Source organism: Elaeis guineensis, chromosome 3, assembly GCF_000442705.2.
Source record: "Elaeis guineensis isolate ETL-2024a chromosome 3, EG11, whole genome shotgun sequence".
In the NCBI taxonomy this organism is placed as follows: Eukaryota; Viridiplantae; Streptophyta; class Magnoliopsida; order Arecales; family Arecaceae; genus Elaeis; species Elaeis guineensis.
In genome coordinates, this window is record NC_025995.2 from 120862778 (window position 1) to 120885743 (window position 22966).

Sequence of the window (22966 nt, forward strand, 5' to 3'; positions counted from 1 at the left end):
AGATAATATACACGCACAAAAGCACACTCAAAAACAGAGCAAGAATAGTTCCTTGCAGAGTCACATCATATAAGTTTTAACTCATCACGACCCCTTTACATCCTATATTCTTGTTTTATTTACAATCCTTCTTCCAAATTGGAAAAAAGGATCAACCTCGAATACCTCATCCACCAAATTGTGAATTACTGTAGCCCAAGTTCCCTCCAATCCTTCATCCATCAAATCTCTGACCTGCACAATTGGATTACAAAGCATGCCATTTAGCGTAAGGAAATAAAGGCCCACTCCTCTCCCCAATTCAATTGCTTTATAATCTTTAGATTTGGTTCCTTGTCTTATCACCCCAACCAGACCTCAACCGCAAAGCTTGACTTCCCTTACAAATGTCTTCCAAGAGCATGCATGTTAACTCAACCAGAAATAACATAAAACTCCTCCACATCCCAACCAAAGATAAAAAATAAAAGAAAGCATCATAGTGGCTTCTAAGAAAAGCACAATTTATTTCCTCGACTCGACTCGACAAAGCCTTAATCCCAAAATAGTTGGGGTTGGCTAAGCACAGTTCATTTTGTTCAGCTCCTCACTGCCCATATCATCCTTCTTTTTTCTCTGCCCCAGTTTACAAATGAAATCTCCCTCCCACCCATAGACCTCCAACTAGGGATGCAAATGAGTTGGGTCAGATCGGATCATGAGTGACCCCATCCGACCCGATTTCTTGATCGAGTCTGAATATTGGACCCAAAACTAGCCCAATAGAAGATCGGGTTGGGTCGGATCGGATCCATGATCAAATTTCTTGATCCAACGGATCATTCGGATCGGTTCTATATATAACCCGACCTCAATTCATAAAATACAAATTCGGTTTAGGTCTGGATCCGGGTCGGTTCCGATCTGGATTATAAATAACAAGATCAATAAGCAACAAATAAGGACTGTCATGGCACTGGTGCAGCAACATTGTCTGAGAACTTATTTTTCTTCAGTATGTACTCTTTATTGTTGATTTATGTATCAATTTTCAGATTGTCAAGTAGTACTAAATCTATTGCTTTCTCTTAACCCATATCTAGTTCTACGTATGTTCTTATTCTTGTTGATGTTTCTAATGAAGTCTATGAAGCTAAAATGAGTACCAAGACCCAACTAATGACAACATATAAAAATGACTACCAAGATGTTTCACATAATTTGAAAAGCTAGTTATGACAACCAACAACATTTGATCAATAGAATCTTGGTTCTTTTCTAACTTGTGTGTAAAGTCTGGACGAATGAAGGTAGGAGGAAGTCAGGGAGTTCTAATTTATCCATTTTAAATTAGTCTGCTTCTATCACTTCTGTAATGTTAGATGAATAAATATTCTAATTCTACTTCCATCGTACTTCTTTTTGACATATATTCAAAACCTTAAATGAGGTTGATAGAGCAGCGAATATATGAGTTTAAAAGGACCATCTTTCAAAGAACCGAAGGATTGTAATTATGAAAATAAACGAAGAAATAAGAAAAATAAAAAGAAGCAGAGCTTTGAACTTCAATAAACAGAGGAGAACGAAACCAAAGAAGGTAATCATGGCCGCATCTTGAATTGGGTTTAGGTCGGTCCGATCGGATAATTTATCTCAAGATCCAAATCAACCCAAAAGTCTCTATGGATCGGGTCGGGTCGAATCGGATCAAAATTCAATAAATCCAGACCCAACCTAGAAAGTAGAATAGATCCAATTTTAGAACCCAACCTGGATGCACGGGTCCTTTAAAACGGTTTGGATCAGGTCTACGCAGGTCAGATTGGGTCGGGTCACAAGTCAACCTGACCCATTTGCAGCCTTACCTCCAACCCCTCCGATAGGGAAAAAAAATCATTCTGAATCCTTCATGGAACAGTCAAAAACCAAACTAATATTTATGCATATAGATATTAGTGAGGATGGTGCCCACATAAGTAACCTCCTCTATAGATTAAAATGATTTACTTTTACAACCAAATGATTCAACACTAGAATCCAACAATAAATTCTGAATTTGTCTTCTCAAAGAGATTTAAAAAAAAAAAAAAAAAACAAGTCAGTCTTGGTTTTAACTGACTTTGATGGAAGCCTCATAAATTGAAAAAAAAACCTTTCAAAATGCAAGAGGTCGAGTGTGCTGTTGATAGTCTATTCTCAAAACTTTTAAAAATGCAAGAGGCCAAGTGTGCTACTGTTGATAGTCTATCCTCACTGGTGTCAGTACTTGAGAGATGACTTTTACAAGTTTGCTGCCAATATAGTGATTGATGTGTAAGAAAACTAAAATGAATTTAAAATGAAAAAGGAGATAAAAATGAGTACATACCTACACCCCGATAAAGGCCTCTCAATCCATTTTTTCTGTAGGTCTTGAAAACGCAATCAAGAATTCCTTCATAAACCAGTTCGGAATGAGATAGTCCTCTGAACTTGCCCCTTGATGGTCCAACAACCTGCAAATCAAATTCCAGATAAACTAATTCCAGATGAGAACATATCCACACAACAAAATTGAAAATCAGATAGAAGTATGTGAGGTAGTTATTATTTATCAGTAGAAGATCCAGGGATGTAGAATTACTTCCAAGAGATGGTAGATTATTTTGTATTGGCAAGAAGAACCAAGACAAACATTTCCATATCTGAGGGATCCAAAACCCACAGATGGAAAAAGAGGCAGAAAGAGATGAGCTAAATCACAAAAATGGAATGATAAAGGAGTCTAATGATGTTCACCTGATAAGCCAATTTGGTACGAACCAAATCGAGAGGATAAGTGCAAACAACTGCAGTTCCCCCAGCGAGCGACCCCGATACAAGATCAAGAACAGGCCCTCTTCCAATATCAGGAAAACCAAGTATGATCCATCGACGATATTGCTCATAAGCCATATAATGCAAAGCTGCATAAGGTACAATCCGAGCAACACTGGCACCATTTCCTCTGGGGAGTAAAATGATGAACATCAGACAATAAACAGATCATTCAGACAAAAAGTAGGTAAAACCAGATTGCTAAAAAGTAGCTGAACTTGGAAATTAAAACAGACCTGTAAAATCCTAATAAACCTTCTGTCTGTACAATCCTCCTAAAAGATCCCAACAATCCTACATTCTGAAAATCTGGTCGTTTGGTCTGGCAGTTCACAATAAACATACATTTCTTCACTAATATATAAACTGAATGATTTAAGACAAAAAAATGGAAGTGACGTTCCCACTAAAGTATTAAAACAGATCTGTGCATAACAAACAAACCATATACCACATTCTTTTCCTACCCATCCAACTTCTCATTAAGACCATGTTCAGTTGGTGTATATCAATCGCATAAAATAATCTAATGTCAATCAAACACAAAACAACCTACACAGCTTCATTTCTTTGGCTAGCAGTCAAACCTAATCCCATTCCTTCACTAACATCATTTTGGTAGTGAGACCAACAAGCCCATGTAAGCAACAGTTATATTCCTATATATATATATATATATATATATATATATATATATATATATATATATATATGTTAAGATGTTTAGTTACAATGCAAGACTTCTACACTAATCGAGATTCATGATGCTAACTGTAAGCATATGCACATCAAGAGTGAAAAATGGAATAACAGAATGGATAGGATCCCACTATCAAGGATCAAACATAATCAATTGATTGAGGGAGGGATACAGAGTATAAGTACAGAATATCTTCTTCTTTTCTTTTTCTTATTTTTGTTACATTTAATTTCAGTCAAGATTCACCATTTTGGTACCAGACATCGTATCGATGAAATTTTACTATAGTATCGATATGCGGTATAGCACGGTACATCTGCATTGGTATAGGGTGGTCGGCATATCGATATGGTACAATATGCCCCATACTGTCCGGTACGGGGCAGAATGGTGTAGCTGGTTTTAGTATTTATTTGATGTCCTAGTAATGTGATTTTTCAGGCTGCCATTTGAGTTTTGAGCCATGTGATGTTACCTAACTTTTTGTTGTATAGAAAAAACACAATTTTTTATGTAAAACCATACAAGGAAGAGGCTTCTAGTTAGAGTCTAAACTCGTTGTTTGACTTTAGTCCAAACCAGGATTCTCAGAACATGGTTTCAATGTTGTTAGGCACATATTTAATGGAATTGGCAAAATTACTTGATTAGTTTACATAATGCAGGTTGTTGAAGATGTTGCAAGATTTCTCTACTTTCATGGTACTGACAACATGCTTGAAGGTGATTCATTCAACTTGACTGATAGTTCTCACATTATCTGTGATGCGAAAACTCTTCCTAGTCTATTTTCAAGCTTGGTACCTTAACAGTGGCAACATTTCAGACTTGATGTTTGGAACCCTAATGCCCGCAATACACTTTCTTGAATGAACCCTTCAAGTTTTACCCTGGACGTACAGCTGTAACTGAAAATTTCATTCGGCACCACACATGAGTTGTCAGGAGTGTATTTCTTTCTTCCTTTCTTTTCTTTTTCTTTTTCTTTTTTTTGGGATACGAAGGGTGCATTCTTGCAACGGTAACTCAAATACAGTGGTTATCATGCCACTGATTTGAATTTGTGTATACTTTCAATCACTTCATCTTGATTAAATGGAACTAAATTCTCCTAACTTTTGTCTAATATCGGCAATATTATTCAGACAACCCAAAGCAGAAAATTCAAGATATTATCAATTTTCAGCCAATCAAAAGTCCACATTGTTGCAAAAAGAAGAAAGACATCTGTCATCCAAGTTAGACCATCACATGATAATGCAAAAGGATCAAACCCCTAAACCCAGAAGTAAAATCAGTTATCAAGAAAACAAAGTATCGCCACAATGGTTTTCATTTATTTGTTATCTAAAACTATTTCCTTTCCGTGCAATTATCCCCAAATACCCCATTACAAGCTCACCTCTCATTCCCCATCCCACCAGATTCAACCAAGAAACTGTTCGGCATAGACGAATTCATCTCTATACTCAAAAAGATCGTGTCTTTATGTGGTATTAATCATTTTCGAGACAAATTTAAAAAAATTCAAACAGAACCATTTAAATCCGAAACCCTTGTGAAACCAGTACAGTTCCCAATGCCCCTTTATCAGAAGGAGAATCAACTTCCCTAACCATAACAACCAGTCCACCTCGACATTGCCCAACATAAAAAGAGAACAGAAAGAAAGGATATGACTTGCTTTCAAGAAAACAAAAATCTAAAAAAAAATAACTATTACCCAGATGAAAAACTCAAAGAACGCTTCGGGTGCAAATTCCAAGAAGATGGGAAAAAAAGCAATCGAGTGGCATTCATATGTTTTCTTAAGTAAGTACCTGGAACAAGATCTTGACGCGCTCGAGCGGGGCAACGGCGGTCTTGGCGATCCCTCCAGCGATTCCACCGGCGACGAGCTCCTTGACGACAAGGGGCATCGAGCCCTCGATGAGGCCTTGGAGCGCCCCTCCACTCCCCTCTTCTCTTCCCCTCTCCTCCTCCGTCATCGCTTGCGAGCTCGGAGGACCGCGGACGGAGTCATATAAGAAGAGAAAGAAGAGGGGGAAGATGGGAAACAAGAAAAGAGGAGTCTCCGGTCCGAGCAGGAAGGCGGACGGGGAGACCAAGAAAAGGTGCCGACGCGGGGGCATTATTGGAATTTTGCGAGGGAGGCGGACGAGAACACGGGAGCCCAAATCGGAAAAGGGCGAGGAGGCGACAGAGTACGGTTTAGGTCCTTCAAACGGTACAACATTTATATACATTTTGGATATCCAGATTACGCGTGAGCTTTAATATTCTCGCAGCGTACCTTGAACGCATCATAACGATCACACGAATCTCTAAGTCCCACGTTTATCGCGCGGGAAACGGGAGTAGATGAGATTGCATTGCTCCTTTTGTGTCGCGACCGCGTTGGATGATGGAAAGAATCGCACGACTCGACGCGGTGGAAGCAATCGATTCCAAGGAACCGCCGCCTGCCGGTTAGGAAATGCCCCGCGACGGTAGCTGCACGCACGAGTTTATCCCACCGAATGCCAGCATAACCCAATAAAAGATGGTTATGTTTTGACTCGTGCCAAAATATAAATACGAACGTAGCCCAACTGCGTCAGGTTTTTGAGTTTGGACCATGACCTAACGCAGGCCTATTATGCCTAATCTGGCCCAGGGCCAGTTGAGTTGTCGTCATTGAGTTGGGTCATATAGAGTCTGATATGATCCACTCTTGTGACACAAGCCCATTCCTACACGGCAGCCTGTTAGACACGAAGACTACTGGTATGTTAGCCTCAACCGTGTCTGGCTGTTTATACTATAACATGGATTATTTGTTGTTACGCTGGTATCTAAGATTATTTGGACGCTCGGATATTGCAATCATATCGTATTCATGTGATATATCTTCTGAAGAGAACGAAGAAAGAAGTGGCAGAGGAAATTAGGAAGGTGCCGATCATGCAACCTGGAAAACTTGGGACGTTCAAAATCCATTTGAAAATTTATTTCCAAGATTCCACTAACACAAAAATAATGGGAACTGTAAGAGCCCATTGCCATTGCAGTTCTTTGTGCATTTTATTACTGTGATAACCGGTCCAATTGAGCTAATAGAAATCTGGGTCTGATCTACTTGACCAGCCTAAACATAAGAAATTGGTCCCAAAAAAAAAATAAAGTGTATGCGATGAGAGAAAGGGACTCCCGAGTCCCGATTGAAGTCTCCTCACCGAGTCTATCGGACAAATAGAATCCAATATCAAGACAGATTCTAACATCCTTCTAATTTCAATTTAGAGCCTTCCACCTCTCCTTCAATCCCCTCACCAATGATCCCTACCCTTTATCAGAGTTAGCCACCGCATCTTCCTCAATTTCTTCCCAAACATCGTTCTCCATCGCCATTATGGCTGCGGTCAGAACATCCCTGGAAGCCAAGTAAGATTCCTGGATCTTTATATTGACCCTCCTCTCCTACTTTTTAAGCCCTTCGAGTTCTGAATGGTTTTTTGAAAAACTTGAGCTATGTTTTCTCTTTTTTGGGTTTTTTTTTTCCAATTTATTCGTTCTTAATTTCCAACCATTTTCACTGTCGAAGCTCAGATATATGATTGAAATTTTATAATTCTTTTGATATTCTTGTGAACTTGTTTATTATTTAGGCCTTGCATGTATGATCTGTAGGATTTTAATTTAAGGTTCATGCGGCCGTGTCACACAATCAATCTAAGTGATGGATTCAAGACGCGACATTACCAATCGGATTTTTCTAGATTCATCAGCAAGGTTATCATGTTACAAATGTTGAAGTTGTCTTTAATGGCCTCGCTTCAACTTTCTGTTCTCTAATTCTCACGGTGGCTTTACAACATCTATTAAGCCTATAATGCAATTATGGTTTCTTCCTTTTCATCCTTTTTACTTTTTCTGGGCTTTCTGGCTTCATATTCTCAGCATCTCCAATATCGTACTGTTGGTATCCAAGCTTCATCACTGCAACTGCTTCTCTGCTGTATGATTCCTTATTCAGCGTACTGCAAATGGGCCTCACAGTTCATCATCTACCTTGCTGTCAGCAGCCAGTTCATTATTGCCTCATTTCACTGTTCAGGATTGGCTTATATGGGCTTATGTTCAATAGATGCTATTTTGTTCAAGTTCCTCTATTTTTACGTAATTTGCTTACGCTACATAGGTTGGTTTGAGTGTCTTTTACAATACCCTCGGGAGGTTTGTTGGTTTTTGGTTTGGTTACCACAGGGTGCTAGTATGTATCCTCTGTAGCTCGATGCAACCTTTCATCGTGTAACTTGCTACCTGTGCTTTTAATGAAGCTATTGCTCCTGTTTTCAACCAAAAAAAAAAAAAACATTCCATTTGTCAGGCTGGCTCTTCCCATGAACTTTGCCTCAAGATCTCAGGCTCTTTACTAGCAACTGAAGCCATGGGAGGTTTACGCTAGACGCTGAGACTTTGACCCCCATTCTATCACAAAGAATTCTTTGATCAGTTTAAATCTGGTAATGGGCTTTTTTCACTGAACTCAAGATTTAGTCTATTTTTTTCAGCAGAGAACGGTGCTATTTTCTTCCTAAAAAAAACAAAATGGTAACCACAATTGACAGGTAACTACCGTGACAGCATGCTCGATCAATTGTTCATAGGTCCTCGGAAAACAATAGCAATCTCACTTGGATCATTAGATAGATTCAAAGGGTTGTTGGTGCAAGGTATGGCGACCATCCGAGCTCGTGTCTTTTTTTTTATTATCATATTTTATGAAAGAGTATCATGTCTGGTTAGCGGAGAAGGTGGTGAAACATCAAATACTTTAGCTCCATTTTTGTGACTTCGTTGCGATTGGTACTTACCCTTTGCTATATTTAAGTGGTCTTGTACCAACCAAGATTTAACCATGTACTTGATACCTGCTCCTTTTTGGACAAGATCGTGAGTTTGAGATTCACCGTATACGATTTCTGTTGGATGGATGTCTGGTCAGGACACCATCTTTCATGATCTTTTCAATACCACGCGATGCAGCAAGAAGAAAGAAGAAATAAAACAGAAATAATCAAAATACGTAGATCAACCAAAAAAAGGCTCGCCTCTATGAGGCATGCAAACTTCACTGTGAGAAAAAGAAATATTATAAGAGGAGATCTCACCCTTAACCCTCGTACATCCAATTTCTCCCTCACAGAAAGTTCTCCCTCACAAAAGCTCTCTCTAGAAAGATCCATCTGAACCTTTGAACTGACCACTGTCCGCTATCCAGGAGCCTCCTGCTCCTTTTCCTCTCAGCGTCCTCGTGCCTCTCTCTCTTCACGGGTTCACTGTTTCTGCTGAAGAAAACCACGCCGTGAGACCACCAAGCCACCACACAGCTTTTTGTTCCCAGGACCAGCCTTTTAAAGGCTTAAAACCGGCTTAGAATGCGATTAGGACTCCTAATAACACTCATATAAAGGCCCTGGACCATTGGATCGAAACCAGAATCAACCCATACTATCCGATCGCGCATCGGTCCACGGAACAGTATCGTAGACCGTGAGAAATATATGGAAAATACCCACGCAGTCCACGCGATGGGCTGTGCACCATCCGATCCACGGTGGATTGGGCAACAGGCTCCAGGGGCATGCTGGGCCTGGGCGCGCACCGCGCCTCGTGCGCCCGGGCTTAAGCCATGCACCGGGCCGCACCCTGCGCGCCCGACCTGCACGCTGTCACTCCTAGGCCGCATGCGACCGCACCGCCGCCACTCCGCTGACCCACTGTCGGCCGCCAGCGGTCCTCCATCGCTCTGAATTTTGTGTCGATTTCAATCACACGTATCTTCTCCGTTCGAACTCCGTTTGGGGTGATTTTATCTCGTTGGACTCCATTTTTCATCACAAATCTCGCTGTGGGCTCAATGTGGATCAAATCTTGAGGTATTAAATTCTAACAATCTTCATCTCGCCTCGATATTCGGTCTCCTTTTGACTCTGAGAGCTCTAGAACTCCTTGCCTCCATATCTTGAGACAATCGCCTGCTGATCATGGATGGGCAAACATGGGAGTCGAAGTCAGACTGTTCGATCCCATCTCTATCGTATACTATGCTCCTCCTGACCTGAGATCTGCTCGGGGCATCATCCTGCGGCAATAGGAATCTCACCTTACGATGTCGCTTCTCATCCTCCTGAGTCTCCTGTCTTGTGCCCGGTCCACCTCCACCTAGAGCTCCACCTCACTATGGGCTCTACTTGGCTCTTGAAGCTCCACCTCACATTGGACTCTCCGCTAGATAATAATATCCTCTCCTCCCATTCTTTCTCTCCAGAATAATCCTATCGTCGTGTAGCACCTTCAGGATTCCTCCACTAGTTACCGTCCTATAGCCTCTCGAATTCAGTATGCTCAGTGAGATAAGATTTCATTTAAAATCGGATATGTATCGAATCTCCTCCAATCTCCTCACTGCACCATCATGCATCCTGCAGCTGACGTCCCGATACCTCTGATCGCACAGCTCAATCCATCCGGCAGATAAATAGTGCCCTCACTATTTTTCAGAGAATCAAACTGCTCCTCTCTACAACATACATGATGGGTGCATGCAAAATCTAAAATCCACTACTGGGAAAAAGCAGATACCTCATTAGATATCTTCAAGACATCTCCCTCTGAATAGCTACTGGCCGTCACTACAGTAGCCATCATCCGATCTTTGAGTTGAGAGCAATCTCTAGCTAGATGTCTTAACTCGTCACACCGGTAACACCTAGTTTTGCTCAAGTCCCTCATCCTGGACTTAGATCGCCCCCGTCGCGATCTCTTGTCGCTCCATCTACAGCTTCCTGCTCCTCCAGAAACCACCAAAGCTGAGCCACCGCTACCTAAACTCGAAGCTAAGTTCTCTCTCCTGATAACCTTGTTCTGGAGTATCACCATGATGACCTCGTCCATCTTGATGGTGCTCTTCCCCATTAGAAAAGCAGTCATCAAGGACTCATACAAAGGGGGAAGCAACGCTAGCAAAACCAGCGTCCTGATCTTCTCCTTAACATTCTCACCAACATTGAGAAGGTCAGTGAGGATCTTCTGAAAGTGGCTAAGATGCTCCTGCACGTTCTGTCCCTCAGTCATTTGCAGCTGGTAGAACTGCCTCCAGAGAAAATGAATGTTGGTGAGAGACTTCTTCATGTACAACTCCTCGAGCTTTAACCACAGCACCGTCAGAGAAGTCTCGCTAAGCACATGGATCACTACCTCATCCGCTAGGTACATGTGGATGGTACTTACCGCCTGCATCTGTAGCCATTTCCAATCCCGCATCTCTATGGTGGACGGCTTCTCATCGCACAAGAGAGCATCAATCAATCCTTGTTGGATGAGCACGTTCTTCACCCTTGCCTGCCACAAGGAGAAATTATTCTTTCCATCAAACTTGTTGATCTCCAACTTGATTGATCCTGTCTTCTCCATCTTCAGTCTTGCTCACCATCGCTGCAATCTATATTTTTGTACCACCTCACTCTGATATCACTTGTTAGGTAAATGTCTGGCCAAGACACCACCTCCCAGGATCTTTTCGATATCGCATGATGCAGCAGGAAGAAAGAAGAAATAAAATAGAAACAATCAAAATATGTGGATCAGTCAAAAAAGAGCTCGCCTCTACGAGGCATGCAAACTTCACTATGAGAAAAAAAATATTACAAGAGGAGATCTCACCCTCAACCCTCGTACACTCAATTTCTTCCTCACAGGAAGTTCTCCCTCACAAAACCTCTCTCTAGAAAGACCCCTTTGAACCCCTGAAGTGACCACTGTCTGCTGTCCAAGAGCCTCCTGCTCTTTCTCCTTTCAGCATCCTCGTGCCTCTCTTTCTTCACGGGTTTACTGTTTTCGCTGAAGAAAACCATGCCGTGAGACCACCAGGCCACCACACAGCTTTCTGTTCCCACGATCAGCTTTTTAAAGGCTTAAAACCAACTTAGAATGTGATTAGGACTCCTAATAACACTCGTATAAAGGCCCTGGACCGTTGGATCAAAACCAGAATCAATCCATACCCTCCGATCGTGCACTGATCCACAGAACAGTACCGTGGACCGCAAGAAATACATGAGAAACGCCCATGCGGTCCACGCAGTGGGCTGTGCACCGTCCGATCCATGATGGACAGGGCAACGGGCTCCCAAGGGCGCACGTGGGCTTGGGCCGCATGCTGGGCCGCACCCTGCATGCTCGACCCACATGCTGCAGTGCCTGGGCCGCACGCGGCCGCACCGCCGCTTCTCCGCCGGCCCACCGCTGGCCGCTGCCGGTCCTCCACCACTTCGGATTCCGTGCCGATTTCAATCGTGTGTATCTTCTCATCTGAACTCCGTTTGGGGTGATCTTGATCTCGTTGGACTTCATTTTTCATCGCGAACCTTGCTGTGGGCTCAATATGAATCGAATCCCGAGATATCAAATTTTAATAATTTTTTGGTGGCCTAAAATATGTCAGTGTCATGAAAGGAGCAAAGTGAATAAAGTATGTGGATGCGTTGTATCATGTCTGGACTTCGTATTACTGCTGAAGCAAAAAATTTTGATGTTTTCAGAAAAGTTTTAATTATTTATATTTTTAACAAAATCATAACAAGTTTGTCTTCCAAAAATGTCGGTCTTGGACTTTGCAAAACCATTCTACCCATCCCTCAATATTACTCTGTGAGAAAATTTTTTTACAGGTGAATCAAGTTGTATTTTGTATATTTTTATTATCAGATTGACTAAGCTAGAAGCATACCTTCATTTGACGGCAGCGACATGATCCAATATTATCTAGCATCAATGGCTCATTCCAATAGAAAAATAAAAATGAAAAAAAGGTTAAATGGATTTTCTTTGAAATTTATAACTTTATATATATAAGAGAACCACAAATCTATAGCCTCAGTCTTCTAAAGGTGTTTTTTTGCAATTTTTCCACATCAATAGCACACAAGTAATGGATCCATATCCATCTAATTGCGATTGATCTTTTTCTTTCTTTGGTAAGAGATTATTGTTGTGGTTTCCTCCAATTTTCTAACCTTGGTCGCTATCTGAGGAGCTACCTCGGCACCATGCCGATGAGATCAATCGATTATCGTGATTTGGTTTTTATCGACTAGCATCCTGAAGAAAGATTTGGTCTGATTGGACTCCACGTGATCTGGATTGTGTCCCCTACTTGTGTGCATGTTGGCCAATATTTTCGCCCCTACATTTGTAATGGCCGCCCAAGATGGTCATACTTGATATGGGTGCATACGATCCGAGTCCGTTACTAGATACCATGAGTAAATTTCAAAAATTCAGATAACGATTAGTGATCGCCCCTTTATATGAAGAGGAGAGAAGAGACTTTTAGATAAGTTAGAAAATGAAGAATCACTCTATATTCTTTACTCACTAACTTAAGCACTAGAGAGTCTCCAATTGGACAATTTTCAACTAGTAGACTTTCTTTCATATCATCATCGAAGGAAGGCACTACTCTCTAGTTCAATCCCGATCGACCGCCTCTTGCCCAATCAAACAAATGATCTTGATCCAGAGATTTGTGACAATAGTTACAAATAATCTACCTCTACACCTTTATATATGGTATAACAATTGCCCAATCCTCCAAGGTACTTGGAGCTTTCCAGCACAAATCACAAGTAGTAAAATCACTCTACTTCTAGCCCCATTAAAACTACAAAAACTTTTATTCAACTTATCTAGATTCATTAGTTTAGTTAGTCTTAAGTCTAATAGTTTCATCCAAAAATATTTATTCAACTTATTTAGATTCATTAGCTTATTTAATCTTAAGTATAATAGTTTCGTCCAAAAATATCTATTCAACCTATTCAGATTCATTAGCTTATTTAATCTCAAGTGCAATAGTTTCATACAAAATTATCTATTCAACCTACTCAGATTCTTTAGCTTAGCTAGTCTCGGGTACAATAGTTCTATCCAATAATATCTATTCAACCAATTCAGATTCATTAGCTTAGCTAGTCTCGGGTACAATAGTTCCATCCAATAATATCTATTCAACCAATTCAGGTTCATTAACTTAGATAATCTCGAGCACAATAGTTTTCTTCAAAAATATACATTCAACTTATTCAGATTCATTATAGTTGTGAAACTCCTGACACTGTCCAATACCATGGGTAACATCACTTACACGTGACACCGCCCTTTTGTACCTTCCATTGCAAAGCCGAATTCTTCTTCATATTTACATTCTTGTGTTCATTTTTGTACAACTCTTTTTCTAGCTCTTTGTATTTATTGGTAACACGTTCTAATCTAGGTGTAGTACATCCCAGGAGCTTCATGCAGACTAATGCCCTCCCCTCTATCCACCCCCTACTGGTTGATCTCACTTTTTGCACGGCCTCTTTGGACTCATTTCAGATCTCACATGTTTACCGGGAGACCAACCAACCGGCTGACAGTTTAGCTGGGTGGCCCTCGGATGGGTTCTTCCTGTCCCTCTCTTCTCTCCCCTTCATTACTAGGATGCTGGTAATGACTGATTGGACTGATATTTTCTTTTTACGTTCTTAGTTTTCTTTTTCCTTCTTAAGGTTTTCCCCCCTTTTTTGTACCCAAAAAAAAAAAAAATGTTAGCTGAGTCGACTGAGGTGGACCGGAAGGAGAAGGGGTTTGGGTCGTCTGACCCAACGCGTGAGGCTTACCATATCAACCCTCATAAAAGTCTCACCCGTTCAAGGCCGTTGACGGTTTCCCCTTCAACGCTAGCACTTGCTTCGGTTCAACCAATTCAAACGGCGTACGTTGCCTGGTCAAGAATCAAGACTGCGACTTCAATACCAGGTTAAAATCTCACCCATCTCCTCCTTCCCCAACCGTCTCTATATATAGGCAACCCCAACCCCTCCCATCCTCATCACAGCTAGCAATTCAACAAGCCTCAAAGCAACAGAGATATCTAAGCCACTCCACCACCACAACCCACACAAAAGAGATCTAGCTGCAAAGGTCTATAACCATGGCCACTCTCCAATTAGGTAGCAACTATCTTCTGTCTTCTTCTTCCTTCTCAAATCAACGAAGGATCTGCGCCAGTCTTCATGTCCCCTCCCCTCTGGGAGCCAAGACCGTCTCCCTTCCAAAGCTCCCTGCTTTGATCAAAGTGGAAGAACTCGGCCTTAAAGAACATAATAATTCGGACGGTAGCTACACCCAACCTCATCAACCAATGACAGCCGATAAAGATCATGATCGCCTGGTAGCCAAGCTCCTGGCGATCGCTGAGGCCGTAGCGGACCGAGCTGAGATGCATGCCATCATTGGAGATCAGAGGAACAACTGGAACCACCTCTTCCTCCACTCCATCAACTCCATCAATTTAACCGCTTCCCTCATGGCCGGCATCTCCGCGGCTCTCACGGTGGGAGAAGCAGCACCACATCTCCCAGCCTTCAAGCTCTCGTCCGTGGTCTTGTTCACCGCAGCTGCCGGAATGATGCTGATCGTCAACAAGATCCAGCCTTCTCAGCTGGCTGAAGAGCAAAGGAATGCCACCAGACTGTGGAAGCAGCTCGAAAGATCGATCCACAACACCCTCGCGCACCGAGAGCCTGCCGAATCGGACATCGAGGAGGCTTTGGAGAAAGTCCTCGCGCTCGAGAAGGCTTATCCACTTCCTTTGCTTCCGGAGATGCTGGAGAAGTTCCCAGAAACCGTGGAGCCTACACGTTGGTGGCCTAAAATTCAAAGACGGGGGCAAGAAACGAAGAAAGCATGCGCTAATGGGATGGCGAGCAACGGTTGGAGCAAGGAACTGGAAGAGGAGATGTTGGGAATTCATAGAGTTCTAAAGACGAAAGATGAGGAGCAGTATGTGAGATTGGGCAAGCTGGTGTTGGACATTAACAAAACTTTGGCTATCTCCGGACCTCTATTCGCCGGCATGGCTGCAATTGGGGCTGGTTTGATAGGTTCTCCTGTTGACAGCCCAGTGCCGGTGTTGGTGGGGGTTGTCGGAGGAGCGCTTGCAGCAGTCGTGAATACTGTGGAGCACGGCGGGCAGGTGGGAATGGTGTTTGAGCTGTTCCGCAACTGCGGCGGTTTCTACCGGAGGTTGCAAGAGGAAATCGAGTCCAACTTGAGGGAAAGTGAGGTGGAGAAGAGGGAGGATGGGGAGTTGTTTCGGATGAAGATGGCTTTGCAGCTTGGGAGAAGCCTCTCTGAGCTCAAAGGCTTTGCATCCTATGCTTCCTCCTCTTTACAAGATGAAGATCTCAAAGAATTCGCTGGGAAGCTATTCTGACCGTAATTGGTATTTCCCACTTAATTAGGCTCGGTTAGTGTGTAAAAGCATAGCACATTTTTTGGATACATTATTGTTCGAAGTGTAAATACAAATTATAAAATGTCATGAGAATTTTTTTGAGACTATTTTTCTGGTTGTAAAATGTTAATGCAAGACATTCGAAGTGTCTTTAATGAAAATGTTTTAAACCAACTGGAATTCTTCTCTCTCTTAATGACGCACTGATGTTCAAGGTGTCTATATCATCATGTACTGTTTGGAATGTGCAAGTCATGTCTCAATAGTAAGCATTTGATATAAGGTTGGTATATGGTTCAAATTTCATTGACAATGACTACAAGAATGTGTGAAAAATATATTTAATATTGTCATTAATTTTTACTATTTAAAAATGTTATAATATATATCTATTTAAGTGACTTGTGCTTTTAGTAGAATCAGAGGATATTTAGAAGAAAAGATAGATGCAAGAGATCCAATCTGAAGGAGATGCAGAGTCTCACATCCAGCTTAGCTAATCAATTTCTTCTCCCATCTTTACTTTAGGATATTTTTCCTTTTTTGCAGTCAACGCGTCCATAGGATCTTGCAGTCTATAGAACATTAGCCCTTGTTGCATCAGAGAACAAAAACCAGCACAAACTACAACTCCGGAGGAAAAAGGAAAAAAAAAAAAAAAAATCTGAAGTTGAAAGCAGCAGGAACACAGAGATGGTCGCTCTCCAGTGGCTCTTCCAATGAACTTTGCCTCAAGATCTTGGCCTCTTTACTAGCAACTTAATCCATAGGGGTTTACGATGGACCCTTAAACTTTGACCCATTCTAGCGCAAAGAAATCTTAGATCAGCTCAAATCCAATAGCAAGCTTTTTTTACTAAACTTAAGATTTAGTCTACATTGTTTAGCAAAGAAATGATTTTTTTTTTCTGAAAAAAAAATGGTAACCACCATTGACACATAACTACCATGATGCCACGATGGATCAATTGTTCATAGGTCTGCAGGAATAAATAGCAATATCACTTAGGGAGTGTTTGGTACTATGTAATTCTAAAAAGATTACATGTAATTTTGCAACAGATAATCAGATTACATTGTTTATTTCGTCACTTTCACAGATAATACTGCATTATATGTAATACGGCATTATCTCAAAAAGAGATAATTCGATTATCTAAGACAAGATGGTTATGTGATTACATGTAATTTTGTAATCCTGCAATCTTTCAACAAGATAACTTTAGGACCAAAATACCTCCATCAAAATAAATCAAAATAAATTATGAATAGTCCCACTTGGTGAAAATAAAAAAAAAAACATAATGGATGATGTCACAGAAAATGATTGGTCCCGAAATTAAGTTGTCCCTCTAAAAAATAACAATAATCCATAAGTAAGAATGGAGATACTTTGAAAAAAATAGCTTATATTCTATATAATCTAAATTATACACTAAATACTGTAATATAGGATTTTTTATAATTTTACAACAATATTACTGCACATACCAAATATTGCAATATAAGATTCCCTGTAATTTTATCGGTTAATCACATTCTCTCTGCAATCACATTACCATAGCAACATTATCTATGTAATACACCAAATACCTTCTTAAATCATTTGATAGATTCAATGGGTTGTTATCTTGTTGGTACATGGCATGGCAATACACAGGAGTTCCATGTCTTCTTTTTTTTTTTTTTTAATACAAAAATATTTCGTGTCTTTTTTTTTTATTATTTTAATGAGAAGTTTTCATGTCTGGTTAGCGAAGAAGGTGGTGAAAGCAACGTCAAATACTTTTGTAAGGGTATCAACCAAGATTTAGCCTTGTAGTTAATACGTTTTCCTCCTTGGACAAAGTCATGAGTTTGAGATTCCCTACTACACACGATTTCTTGGTGGTCTAAAATATACAAGCGCTGTCAACGGAGCAAAGTGAATGAAATAGGTGGATGTATAGTGTCATGTATGGACTCAGTACTACTCCTAAAACAAGAAATTTTGATGTTTCAAGGAAAATTTTAATTATTTGTATATTTTAAAAATTATTTTAGGTTTGTCTTTCAAAAATGTCTATCTTGGACTTTTTTGAGACCATGATACCCCTAGCCCTCAATATTACTGTGTAAGAAAAATCTGTTATGGGCGCAGTTGTATTTTGTATATTTTTATTATCAGATCGACCAAGATAGAAGCATATTTTCATTTAAGGATAGCAACATCATCCAATATTAGCTAATATGAATGTTCCATTTCAAATGAAAAGTGAAAATACAAAAAAAAAAAAAAAAGAAAAGTTAGATGGATCTTCTTTGTGTGTGTATATATATATATATAACTTTATGTGTATGAGAGAAATACAAATCTATAGCTTTAGCCTTCCGGTAGTATTTTGTAGGCTCTTTTGGAATTCTTCCATATTGATAGCACACGGTTAATGGATCCATGTCAATATGCATTGGTTGTGCTTTTCCTCTCTTTGGTGAGAGGTTATAAATAATCCACCTCTCCACTTTTATATATGGTTATAATAATTGCCCAATCCTCCAAGGTACTTGGACCTTTCTAGCACAGACCATAGGAAGTGACATCACTTTAGCCCTAGCTATACGAAAACTAGAAAAATGAATGGATATACCATCACTTGAGCAGGAGATACTATTTGTATATTTATGTGGGTCTATTTTATTTAAAGAGGCCTAGTTAAAATAGGATAATTTTATTCTAGCTTAAGTAATTAATGTTGCAATTAATCCTTATGATTCTTCAATACAATTTTTTGACCATTTTTAATCTAAAAAAATTATACAAATATTTATGTAGTCATTCCCTCCTTTTTTCAAAATCATTCTTGGTTGCTTAATTCAAAAGGTATTCAGATAAAATGTTAATTAAGGTCATAATATTAATTTTCTAGATGTTTTCTTTTTATCGGAAAATTTGTTGTCCAAAAATATGTGCAGTTTTTCTTGAACATTGGCAATTGTGTGAAAATAAACACTATTATGGTTTGTTAACAAGATCATTAGACATTGTCTTATCAAAACCAATTAGCTAATAGGTTTAAAGGTCTTATATTATGCATGACATATTGCCATTAGTGAAGGCCAATAATGTTGAGACGAGATATCTAAGCAGCCTTCAATCAAATTGAATGTTATTAGCTATGTAGGCATCAAAAGAACTATACTCATACTCATATGACCTTAGCTAAGCATATTAGTGGAAAGGGGCGGTTGGTACCTTGTAATAAGATCCATAGCATATTGAAGCATGATAGAGTTTAATTTGCTAGTTAGTTATCTTTCGACCTTCATTTTTAACAAGCCACATCACTAAAATTGAGAAGCCGCGTTGGTATTAATAAGAGTGGACATTTTTAGCAATTTTCATTGGCTGTGAAGTTTTTTCTCTTAAGCAATATTAAACATATGCTATTAGATCACATACCTTAACATTTATTAGTAACATATAAATTGTATCTTTTATAGAATTTTATAGAAATAGTATGGATTGTATCTTTCACATGAAAGAATGGTTGATCTTTCCATGCAGTATTAATCATTAGATCATGTTTTGCATAGATTTCAAAGTATTTCGATCTTTTTCTTTCATGATTCATCTGTTTGCATACTTCTGAAAGTGGATATTGGGCAAACTAACATTTAATATCATAAAAAAAAAAAAGAAATGATTCTGTTTTGCTAATTTGTGGACAATCCTGATTGACCACTGGGCCATCAAATTGTACGTATCACTTTGTCACTTATCTCCGATTTTATCAACGTTTTAAGTTCTCACTTTCTTTCACACTCCGTCGGTTTGCTGTTTTCTTGGCGACGTGCTAGACCTCCCCACTCTCGAATCTTGGGCTGTGGGAGCCATTAAACGCACCACTGGAAAGATACCAGTCTTGGCTTCCTTCTAGCTCACATCACTTGTGGCTTCTATGACTTTTAATCAAGTTAGTGTCCAAACCATCAGTCATTTGATCCATTTGAATTAGTATGTACGAATGTTGAACAAAAAACCTAGTAGATTATTCGAGCCAGAAATTTTAACTCTTCAGTTTAACAGCAAAAAAATATGATAAATATAAATAAATTTATGATAGACCCTTAAACTAATTAGACCCATTCTAGTGCAAAGAAGTATTAGATCAGCTCAAATCCAATAACGAGCTCTTTTTACAAAACTTAAGATTTAGTCTACACTGTTTAGCAAAGAAATGATTTTTTTTTTTTTGAAAAAAAAAATGGTAACCAGCATTGACAGATGACTACCACGGTGCCATGATGGATCAATTGTTCGTAGGTCTGTAGGAACAAATAGCAATATCACTTAGGGGATGCTTGGTAATATGTAATCCTAAAAAGATTACATATAATTTTGCAACAGATAATCAGATTACATTATTTGTTTCGTCACTTTCATAGATAATGCTGCATTATATGTAATGCAGCATTATCTCAGAAAGAGATAATCCGATTGCCTAAGAGAATGTGACTATGTGATTACATGTAATCTTGTAATCCTGCAATTTTTCAACAAGATAACTTCAGGACCAAAAAGCTTCCATCAAAATAAATCAAAATAAATTATGAATAGTTTCACTTAGTGAAAATAGAAAAAAAAATATAATGGGTGATGTCACAAAAAATGGTTGGTCTCGAAATTAAGTTGTCCCTCTACAAAATGATAATAATCAATAAGTAAGAATGAAAATACTTTGAAAAAATTAGCTTATATTCCATGTAATCTAAATTATACACTAAATACTACAATATAGGATTTTCTATAATTTTACAACAACATTACTGCATATACCAAATATTGCAATATAAGATTCTCTATAATTTTATCAGGTAATCATATTCTCTCTGCAATCACATTATCATAGCAATATTATCTATGTAATACACCAAATGTCTCAGATCATTTGATAGATTCAATGGGTTGTCGTCTTGTTGGCACATGGCATGGCAATACACCGGAGTTTCATTTCTTCTTTTTCTTTTTTAATACAAAAATGTTTCATGTCTTCTTTTTTTTATTATTTTAATGAGAAGTTTTCATGTCTGGTTAGCGAAGAAGGTGGTGAAAGCAACGTCAAATACTTTTGTAAGGGTGCCATCCAAGATTTAGCCTTGTAGTTAATACGTTTTCCTCCTTGGACAAAGTCATGAGTTTGAGATTCCCTACTACACACGATTTCTTGGTGGTCTAAAATATACAAGCGCTGTCAACGGAGCAAAGCGAATGAAATAGGTGGATGTATAGTGTCATGTATGGACTCAGTACTACTCCTAAAACAAGAAATTTTGATGTTTCAAGGAAAATTTTAATTATTTGTATATTTTCAAAATTATTGTAGATTTGTCTTCCAAAAATGCCTATCTTGGACTTTTTTGAGACCATGATACCCCTAGCCCTCAATATTACCGTGTAAGAAAAATCTGTTATGGATGTAGTTGTATTTTATATATTTTTAAATATCAGAACGACCAACATAGAAGCATACTTTCATTTAAGGATAGCAACGTCATCCAATATTAGCTAATATGAATGTCCCATTGCAAATGAAAAAGTGAAAATACAAAAAAAAAAAAAAAAAGAGAAAAGTTAAATGGATCTTCTTTGAATATATATATATATATATATATATATATATATATATATAACTTTATGTACATGAGAGAACTATAAATCTATAGCTTTAGCCTTCCGGTAGTATTTTGTAGGGTCTTTTGCAATTCTTCCATATTGATAGCACACTGTTAATGGATCCATGTCAATATGCATTGGTTGTGCTTTTCCTCTCTTTGGTGAGAGGTTATAAATAATCCACCTCTCCACTTTTATATATGGTTATAATAATTGCCCAATCCTCCAAGGTACTTGGACCTTTCTAGCACAGACCATAGGAAGTGACATCACTTTAGCCCTAGCTATACGAAAACTAGAAAAAATGAATGGACATACCATCACCTGAGCAAGAGATACTATTTGTATATTTATGTGGGTCTATTTTATTTAAAGAGGCCTAGTTAAAATAGGATAATTTTATTCTAGCTTAAGTAATTAATGTTGCAATTAATCCTTATGATTCTTCAATACAATTTTTTGACCATTTTTAATCTAAAAAAATTATACAAATATTTATGTAGTCATTCCCTCCTTTTTTCAAAATCATTCTTGGTTGCTTAATTCAAAAGGTATTCAGATAAAATGTTAATTAAGGTCATAATATTAATTTTCTAGATGTTTTCTTTTTATCGGAAAATTTGTTGTCCAAAAATATGTGCAGTTTTTCTTGAACATTGGCAATTGTGTGAAAATAAACACTATTATGGTTTGTCAACAAGATCATTAGACATTGTCTTATCAAAACCAATTAGCTAATAGGTTTAAAGGTCTTATATTATGCATGACATATTGCCATTAGTGAAGGCCAATAATGTTGAGACGAGATATCTAAGCAGCCTTCAATCAAATTGAATGTTATTAGCTATGTAGGCATCAAAAGAACTATACTCATACTCATATGACCTTAGCTAAGCATATTAGTGGAAAGGGGCTGTTGGTACCTTGTAATAAGATCCATAGCATATTGAAGCATGATAGAGTTTAATTTGCTAGTTAGTTATCTTTCGACCTTCATTTTTAACAAGCCACATCACTAAAATTGAGAAGCCGCGTTGGTATTAATAAGAGTGGACATTTTTAGCAATTTTCATTGGCTGTGAAGTTTTTTCTCTTAAGCAATATTAAACATATGCTATTAGATCACATACCTTAACATTTATTAGTAACATATAAATTGTATCTTTTATAGAATTTTATAGAAATAGTATGGATTGTATCTTTCACATGAAAGAATGGTTGATCTTTCCATGCAGTATTAATCATTAGATCATGTTTTGCATAGATTTCAAAGTATTTCGATCTTTTTCTTTCATGATTCATCTGTTTGCATACTTCTGAAAGTGGATATTGGGCAAACTAACATTTAATATCATAAAAAAAAAAAAGAAATGATTCTGTTTTGCTAATTTGTGGACAATCCTGATTGACCACTGGGCCATCAAATTGTACGTATCACTTTGTCACTTAT

The 22966-nt window shown here is 38.7% G+C and overlaps 2 protein-coding genes across 3 annotated transcripts; one reads left to right on the forward strand and one right to left on the reverse strand.

Moving 5' to 3' along the window:
- Positions 1–199: 199 nt before the first annotated feature.
- LOC140856658 (mitochondrial carrier protein CoAc2-like) lies at positions 200–5738 on the reverse strand. 2 transcript variants are annotated; one of them, XM_073254715.1, is made up of 5 exons: positions 5359–5738; positions 3075–3160; positions 2761–2968; positions 2351–2477; positions 200–234 (listed from the first exon to the last, which is right to left on the reverse strand). In XM_073254715.1, the coding sequence occupies exons 1-5, from the start codon at positions 5668–5670 to the stop codon at positions 215–217; spliced, it is 753 nt and encodes a 250-aa protein (XP_073110816.1). In that variant the 5' UTR covers positions 5671–5738; the 3' UTR covers positions 200–214. The 2 variants fall into 2 exon arrangements, with proteins under 2 accessions (XP_073110816.1, XP_073110817.1); XM_073254716.1 differs by lacking the exon at positions 200–234 and adding an exon at positions 2143–2273.
- Positions 5739–14464: 8726 nt separating this feature from the next.
- Positions 14465–15970, forward strand: LOC140856659 (probable F-box protein At4g22030). Its single transcript, XM_073254717.1, has one exon. It carries the CDS (start codon positions 14559–14561, stop codon positions 15840–15842), a length of 1284 nt encoding a protein of 427 aa, XP_073110818.1. The 5' UTR covers positions 14465–14558; the 3' UTR covers positions 15843–15970.
- The last annotated feature ends 6996 nt before the right edge of the window (positions 15971–22966 follow it).

Coding starts and splice junctions, on each gene's coding strand:
- LOC140856658 (XM_073254715.1), bottom strand. CDS start 5,670: ATGCCCCCGCGTCGGCACCTTTTCTTGGTCTCCCCGTCCGCCTTCCTG. Junction 2,478..2,760: donor GTACCAAATTGGCTTATCAG/GTGAACATCATT, acceptor TTTGATTTGCAG/GTTGTTGGACCATCAAGGGG. Junction 235..2,350: donor AGGCCTTTATCGGGGTGTAG/GTATGTACTCAT, acceptor CCAATTGTGCAG/GTCAGAGATTTGATGGATGA.
- LOC140856659 (XM_073254717.1), top strand. CDS start 14,559: ATGGCCACTCTCCAATTAGGTAGCAACTATCTTCTGTCTTCTTCTTCC.